This window comes from Antrostomus carolinensis, unplaced genomic scaffold (genome assembly GCF_000700745.2).
Source record: "Antrostomus carolinensis isolate BGI_N321 unplaced genomic scaffold, ASM70074v2 scaffold53208, whole genome shotgun sequence".
NCBI classification, from domain to species: domain Eukaryota; kingdom Metazoa; phylum Chordata; class Aves; order Caprimulgiformes; family Caprimulgidae; genus Antrostomus; species Antrostomus carolinensis.
This window is the reverse complement of record NW_010334665.1, coordinates 4,259-12,193: the sequence shown is the minus strand read 5'-3', so window position 1 is coordinate 12,193 and position 7,935 is coordinate 4,259. Positions and strand designations below refer to the sequence as shown.

The window sequence follows — 7,935 nt, the reverse complement described above, 5'->3', positions numbered from 1 at the left end:
GGGGGGTGAGGGGGGGGAGAACAACAAAGATCCCCCAAACAGTTTTTTCAGACATCAAGTTCAAAGCAAAAATTGTGCTAGCTCTAACTTGCATTCCCTCATGTGTTTTCAAAACTCCAGCTTGTTGTCCCTATAGTTAAAGTTTTCTACACTGCTAATTGATTTCTGACTGGTTTGAAGTGAATCTCAAACCTCTGTGCTAGAAGAAAAGAATTGCAATAACATTCTTCATGAGCTTATCCAGAATGGATTTAGTTCTGTTCTGTACTGTAGCCTCAAAGTTTTGTAAGTGTCAATTCTTATTTGTTCATGTTTTTATTTCATGCAATATTAATTTTTAATTAAATCAGTAAAGAATGCAATATATTTTAAATGTAAGGAGGAAAGAGGATAACTGGATTCTTACATTGCTATCTAAACAGTATCTCTCAGGAAACCCATGCACAATATATTGATGTAAGCTTGTATCAGTACACACATACAGAATAAAGGCAGAATAATCAGCACTATTGACGTCTATTAACAACTATTAACACTACATAACAATTTAAATTGATAAAGGGGGTTCAATTTTAAAGTGCAAATATGCAACTTGGAACCTGTTCAGGGTACTGAGAAGGACAACCCATACTCTCATGAAAATGTTTTTGCATTTTTAGTAAAAATAACTGAGCTTTATAATTTGTCTGATAAGGAGTGAAACAGGACATCCTGACAGTATTGTGAAGTCAGACTCTTCACCAAATCAGCAAAAATAGGTCCACTGACTGGATGATATTTACTGTGGGTCTTGGTCTTTTCTTACGCATCTTTTTCAGAACCTTGCCGAGGCTCTAGATTTGCTTGATGATAGGAAAGAAGGTCATGCTCTTACTCTGTTTTTGTAGATTTCTTATTGCTATTTTGAATACTAATTAGGTAAGTTTGTAGTTTCATGCACCCTTTTCCAAAGTGTGGGAACGATTTCAGAATTTGAAAGGAGATTATGGAGTGCACAGGTGTTAGGCAAATTTTTAGAAAAAGACTTTGATACAACTCATCCTTTACTTAATGTCTCTAAGTGGGTTAGAATTGTATTTTCATACCTGACAGTCAAAAGCACGTCTAGCAGTACTATGAAGCTATTTTTAATTCTGCATAAAAAGGTACTTACAGTCATAGTCTGCAGTAACCAGATGAAAAGTGATGGTCAGAAAGCTAGGCCTGTTCTCCCCTTTCAGATTTATAGAGTCAGCAATCAGGCAAACCAGCTGGGAGAAGAAAAGGGAGAAGCATGCTCAAAGTGGAAAGCTGTTGATTGCTAGGTAATTAGGATCACATCAGCATCTTCAGCAGGTGTAAAAAAAGAGATGATCCAAAGGTGGCAATGGAACCCAACATGTGTGGTTTTTATACTGTGCTAAACCAGTCCAAGCTAAAGCCAATGGAAAATTGAAAGCTGTCATTCCAAATTTGCTTGCTTTGGGTTTCAGTCTTCAAATTTCTGATTTACCTCTAATAATAAGTTTTGCCGTTATTGAAGAGATGGACTTTAATTATAACTTTAATAGCACATATTCTTTGGATAACAGTAATTACTGTAAAACAACCAAGTAGTATTTCTGTCTCTCAAAAAGGATTGTTTCAGATATTCCATTATCAACTCCTGAGAAAAAAAACCCCAAACCTGTTCTCAGAAAGCAAGACTCTATAATTAATGCTGCTTGGACATTCTTACATTTTTAAAAATAAAGCATGAGTACTCTGCAAATGTCATTATAATGCTGGCTGTATTTGCTGATTAAATTTTGATCTGGATGGTATATGCTTTGATTTTTTTTTCAGCACAATGCAGGACGACATCTTCATTCTACATGAGCAGGAGTATGATAGTTTGCTTGAATCGGTCTTCAAAACGGAGTTTTTAAGTCTCTTATCAAAACGATATGAAGAGAAAACACAAAGAAAACTACCTCTGAAATTTAGCAATACGTGAGTTATGTTTTTTTCCAATGGGCTTTTACAAATAAATAATCTTTGTTCTTGCTGCCCAGGCAAATGAGTGAGTGCTTGTTGTTGAGGTCCTGACCCTACGCTTTGTTTTAAAATAATGAGGCAACACAGTGTGAGAATCTGTACATGCAAGGAGACCAGACATGCTGATTAGTTCGTCAGAGAAATATGTTAGGATTGTACTTAGGCCACTTTCCACTGTCTGTGTGCTTAGAAGAGTTGCCTTTATTCTCCTGAACATGGCATCAGGCTCAAGGGTCTGTCTGCATCTTGGTGCTACAGAGCAGCTCTGTGCCAGCAGAGTTGTGGCCCCACAGCAAGGGGCCAGTCACTGCACAGTTAACATGCAACCATAGAAGTACAAGCTCTCAATCTCTGTGCAGGCTGCTGTCTCCTATCCTGAGAAGGAAGTATCCTCTTCCAACTCCTTAACCTTGACCTAGGAGTAGAAACGTCATGGTAGAGAGTTTGAAAGACAGTTCTGGAGACATAATGTAACAATCTGAAATTCTGAAGTTTGTTGTGGGGACAGAGGACTGCAAGGTGAGAGGATAATTCTAAAGAAGCCTCATTAAGTAAAGCATACTGAAAACATTTTTTTTAGAAACAATCCTGAAAAGCTACAGAACATTTGATGTGCATTTTAGCTGTAAGGACATGCTAGAAACTATCCCAACAAACATTTTTTTGTCAATACTCCTACCTGTTAAGCAGATTAGCAAAAGCAGGCCTTGGACTTGTATGTTTATTTTATTTCCTTAAAAAAAGTCAAAGAATTATAAAAGGTAACAGGAGATTATTATTTTAGTTTGGAAAGGGTGTAGAAAGTCAGTTGCAGTGTATACTCCTGTACACTGTGAGTCCAAAGCCAGTACCAGGAGTAAATTTTTTGTTCATTTAATGTATTATACTTCCGGGGTCTTGACAAAAATCAAAGCATAACTTCCTTAGCTCATATCTGATTACAGCTCAGAGCTGATGGATAGTGTGGAAATGCTGGGAAGGAATGTATATATATATATATGTGTGTGTGTGTGTCTGTGTGTTTGCACACGCACAGAGAAAAATTTAAATTTGAAAGATTTAAGTGTGTGTACGGAAACAATGTTACTCCCAGAACATGCACAAGCCCCACTCCTAGAGCATATATATATGCCAATGTATATATATTTATATACATATAATGTATATATACATCTAATGGTATATACAGAGGAATGTTTAGGCATGGAGCACTCTACCTTGCTGTAGTAGAGTCTGCTGCAGAGGCAGTGATGTTTGATGGCAGATACATCTCTTACTCAGACCTTTGCCAATTTTTCCTCAAAACTCACTGTACTCTCCATCCTCTACAGGGCATCTCAAAATTCCTTTTAGTAGCTCTACCAAAACAAGTTAAAACATCAGTTAAGAAGAACATTTTAAAAAGCATGAAAAAGAGATTGAATTAAGTGGGTTATGTCAGCCAAGTCACTCAGGGAATACAGATTCTCAGTCTAAGCTTTTTTATTTTTTTTTAATTTCCAAGTTATCTGCTGCCAAGTGATATTGTCCTGATTTGATGTAGAAATAGTTTCTGGTTTTTTATTCATGTGTTCATGGGCTTATATTAGACTTGACGTGAAGCTGAAAAAGGAGAGTTGGGGGCCCTGGAGCAGTGCTGGTTCTCGACAAGTGCAATTTATGCAAGGTCAAGGAGATATAGCCATTCTCAAGCCAAGTAATAAAGTGCTGCAGATCAGCATCGGACCAGGGCTACCGAAGAATTCCCGTAAGTATGAATTTCCTTTAGAAATTAAATTAGTGACTAGCTTAGAAACTTAAGAAAATGGTTGACTCTCTCTCTCTCCTTGCATGCCTCTCACCTCAGCATATTCTTTATTTTTCTGTAATACTTAAGGTACAAGTTGTAGATCCTAATGCTACAGCAGAATTCCCTGCTGCTCTACAGTCGTGCTGGAATTTTGTTACTTCCAGTATACACCAACTGTTTCTGAAATTCTTTGCCTTCCCTGCGGCAAGAGAAATGAGGGCGTTTAATCATGTGACACAGTACAAATGGCACAATTAGCCCAGCATTCTGGGGAAGAGTCAGTCTCTCTGCTCTGAGCTCCTGCAGTTCCTTCAGTCTTGCTGATGAAGAAAGATCTGCATCAGGACAGGACAGGTTGTGATATGAGAAACGGTAACCTCTGTACATCACCAAAGACTGAGCTGCAAGTATACCAGCCTTTCAGGTTTCATGTCCTACCTTTTTCTCACACTAATTACCGATGAGAAACAGTATAGTCAAAAGTACTGCTGTGCCAGCTATCCATGGTTTATAACTAAGTTCATAAAGCTAACGGACTTTGGGGCCTCATTTACTGGATCACAAAATGGAGAACATACCTAAGTCATCCTTGTTGCACCTAAAGCTTTAGCACAACCTGACCAATGCTGTAGGAGTCAAGAGTCATTATTCCTGAAGGTCAGCTCTTTCTGATCACCAAGTAGGGGTTTGGCAGCCAGAAGGACTTAACCCATTAATGTAATTGTGAAAGGGTAACAAAATGTTGCTGGTTTCTTTTAGGTCCTACTAGACGGAACCTTACCCAAAGCAGAGGGTATTCCTACAGGTCTCAAAGTCAGACTTATCCTATGAGAGCTGCACCACCTCCTCCTGGTAAGTCCTCTTAGCCTCAGGCAAAAATGAAATTCCAAGTTCAGACTTGCACTTTACTCTTGTCATCTAGTATTTTTTATCCATTAAGAAATTATAGTAAAGGTTTAAAATCCTCTTTAAAAGATCCTGTCTGGAAAACATACACTGTAGGCATTTTATGAAGTTTATTCTTGGAGTCTGTAGACAACAAAACTCCAGAGATATCTTGATTGTCACAGATGCTAACATGTTCAGTCACTTTGTGTAAGACACTGAATCATTAAACTAACTCCATAGCCTTCTCCACTCTCCTTTCTAGGGTAAAAGCTATACACTTACCAAGCCATAGACAATGCTTTGCTGTGAAACTGCTTTCAGTGCCAATAAACAACAGAATGCAATTTATTGTCCTGCCCTGCTATGTAACAAATTTTGTGTATGCTGGAAGCTGAGACCTATCAGCTGTGCCAGAAGCAGCATGGCTTTTTCTGCAGAGGATTGATGTCATTAGGGTGTTTCACTTCTGGCCTTGAGAGATACGACTAATTTAGCCTGTGAACTCAGAGGGAAGAACAATATTCCATTGACCCAACGTTTCCCAAGGGGGTTTTTTTTTGTTTGGTTTTTTTTTTTTTTTTTTACTTACACTCCCAGAGTATTTTTTTTAAACAAAGGAATCTCTTTCAGTCAGCTGCTGTTTATTGAGAAGCACAATGCTAATGGTATAAGTTGGGTGTGCAACCAGTCTTGGTCACCAAATTAACTATACAGTTCCCAATCCTAGTAAAACCTCATAGCCATATTAATTAAACTAAGACTGCACAATCTGCAAGAACTGCTTGTAGTAAAGTGGGAAATTACTGCAGTTAAAGGACTTAACCCGTCTGCAAGAACGAATAGTAAATATTCATACAGGATGAGTTAAGCAAGGAAGGTCTGTTAATATTTTCAAAAATTCTTTCAGCAGTTTTAAAGTTACATGAAAAAGACAACATTTCTTCAACATTGGTTGAAGAAGCTTTGTGCCTGCAGACCAAGTCCAGACTTGCCTCATGTAGGTAAGGTAGTTTGGCTGTACATTTGCACGCAAGTCAAGTGCACCAGCGAACGCCCAAACCTGCAGTATAGCCTTTTGTAATCATATCTCTCCCAGTGCTTATGACAGCTCCTGAACAGACACATCAACAGAGAGTCCCAGTTAGAAGAGCCTGCCTCTGTGTGCAGCAAGACACTGGGCTTTTTGCACGGGGTTGATGACATCAGGGTATTTCACCTCTGCTCTAGAAAGAAAAAATTAATTTAGCCTATGACCTCCAAGAACAATATTCTATTGACCCACCATTTCCCACGTGTTTAACTGTGGAGTTGAACTAGATGTTCGTGGGCCAGTGAAACAACATTGTTAGTGTCCAGGCAGCAGAAGCATAACTACTGAAGTTAAATGCATTAGGGTAGCATGTTTAAAAGGTGAGTAGAAGTCTGTCATACCGACTTCAGATCAATTACCATAACATGTTTGTGTCTTTTTTTTTCTTAATTCAAATTTTATAAAGTACCAATTAAAGATGGAAAAGTAAGATTGAAGACAGCTGTTACAAAAGAGTTCCACTTAGATTGTCCAGACTTTCAAGGAGTCTGAGGCATTGCATGATTTGGGCAAATTCCTTCTTGTAAGTCACAAACAATTCTCTCGATCCTACTCTCACACTGTGGGCCATCATCCTTGACAATTTGAAATATATTCTGTGATTTTCACATCTGTTTTGAAATTAATGGTCCCGTAGCTGAACAGACTGTTATGTGTACGTTCAGTATAAAACAAACCCTTTTTTATATAAGCATAATGTATGTGCCGTACTAGCTTAGGTCCCAAAGCAAGTTTTATGTATGACTTTATGACTGCTTAAGCTCTGCCACAGTATCAGAAGCAAAGACCAGCTGTTGAATGCAGCAAGGTTTTTCCAAGTGTCATGATTATTAATTCTTCTCTCTACACAGCTATTCATTCTGCTAATTGTGAACAGGCATAATTACAAGGGAAAAAGGAGAGACTCACCCACAGCAATAACTAGTATGATTTTTAATATAAGCATAGCTCCCATTTTTTTCAGTGGGGGTTTTAGGAATGTAAAGCATGTGGAATTGAACTCCTTAGGCCCTGATCCTGCAAGTAGCTCAGACATGGATGGGTTTGTTTTAAATTCAAGTTAGAAGCATAATTACTTAAAGGCATTTACCCTTGTCAACACTTAGAAAATTCAAACTCCTTTTGAGCTATCAATGTAGCAGCAAGGCTTTAAAAAACGAAAAAAAAAAAACCACCACACAAACAACAAAACCCTTGCTTGTTAAAATAGACAAATATTTATAGCAACTTAAAAAACAGCCTACCCAGTATTCAGGGAGTTGTATGGAGTTTGAACTTTAACAGAAAATTCTAGCTCAACTCTTGTCTGGTTAAAAATTATGCAGTGTTTTAAATAGAAGTGTGGTGGTTACAAGCTAACATTAATGAGGTTCAATTCAGCTGGGAGCTACTCCTCCTACATGCTTGTAACATTCAAGGCGCATGTCTCAAACTTGAGCACAAGTCCACAAAGACATGAACCCAAAATGGATCACCAGCAGATCTGAAACTATGTATAAAACACACTTTAAGATTTCAACATTATTTTGTTTTTAAGTTCCTTGATAGCTGAGTCTTGTTGACAGCTGAATCTAACTGACATCTGAGCCATCAATACAAGGAAAAGGTTACCTTTATTGAGCTGTAGCTTGGAGTGGATGTGTTCACACTTTATTTACTTCACTTCTAGGTCAGCAGCAAAATGGAGTAATAAACCCCGCCCAGTTTGTACCATTTCCCCATGTCCCAGGAAATCAACAGGCCAATCAGAAAAACCTGTATACAAACATGACACGACCAGCTTTACCACGGCAACTGTCAAGAGGGTCCGGCAAGATTTCACAGCAACCAGAAAGCTTGGATTTCCTGAAAGTACCTGACCAAGGAGCAGCCGGGTAAGATTTTACATTAAATCTGAGAAAAATGTGTTAGTTTTTGTAAAATAGCTTCACTCACTCAAACTGTTCATGACTGATACATTGCCTACATAGATGAGCAGATTGTGCTGCTGAGCTGTACTCAAAGGTATCATCATCTTCCATAGGATTTCAAAACACATATTCTATCATAGGCCTTTAGGAATGAAGATGAACCCGTTCTAGTTTAATATCTTATATTTGCATGGTACCTTCTACTTAAGGATATTAAGATACTTGGCAGAGTTTAACTAGGC

At 38.1% G+C, this 7,935-nt stretch overlaps 1 protein-coding gene across 1 annotated transcript in view; it reads left to right on the top strand.

Annotated features, from left to right (window-relative positions):
* LOC104529842 (unconventional myosin-Ie-like) overlaps positions 1 to 7,657 on the top strand; it is a gene marked incomplete at both ends in the record, with an annotated part of 18,438 nt that extends 10,781 nt beyond the window's left edge. The window contains 4 exons of the mRNA XM_029086563.1: positions 1,825 to 1,971; positions 3,606 to 3,763; positions 4,565 to 4,657; positions 7,453 to 7,657. Coding sequence (XP_028942396.1) covers positions 1,825 to 1,971; positions 3,606 to 3,763; positions 4,565 to 4,657; positions 7,453 to 7,657 — 603 coding nt within the window. The remainder of the gene's footprint in view (positions 1 to 1,824; positions 1,972 to 3,605; positions 3,764 to 4,564; positions 4,658 to 7,452) is intronic.
* Positions 7,658 to 7,935: the final 278 nt, after the last annotated feature.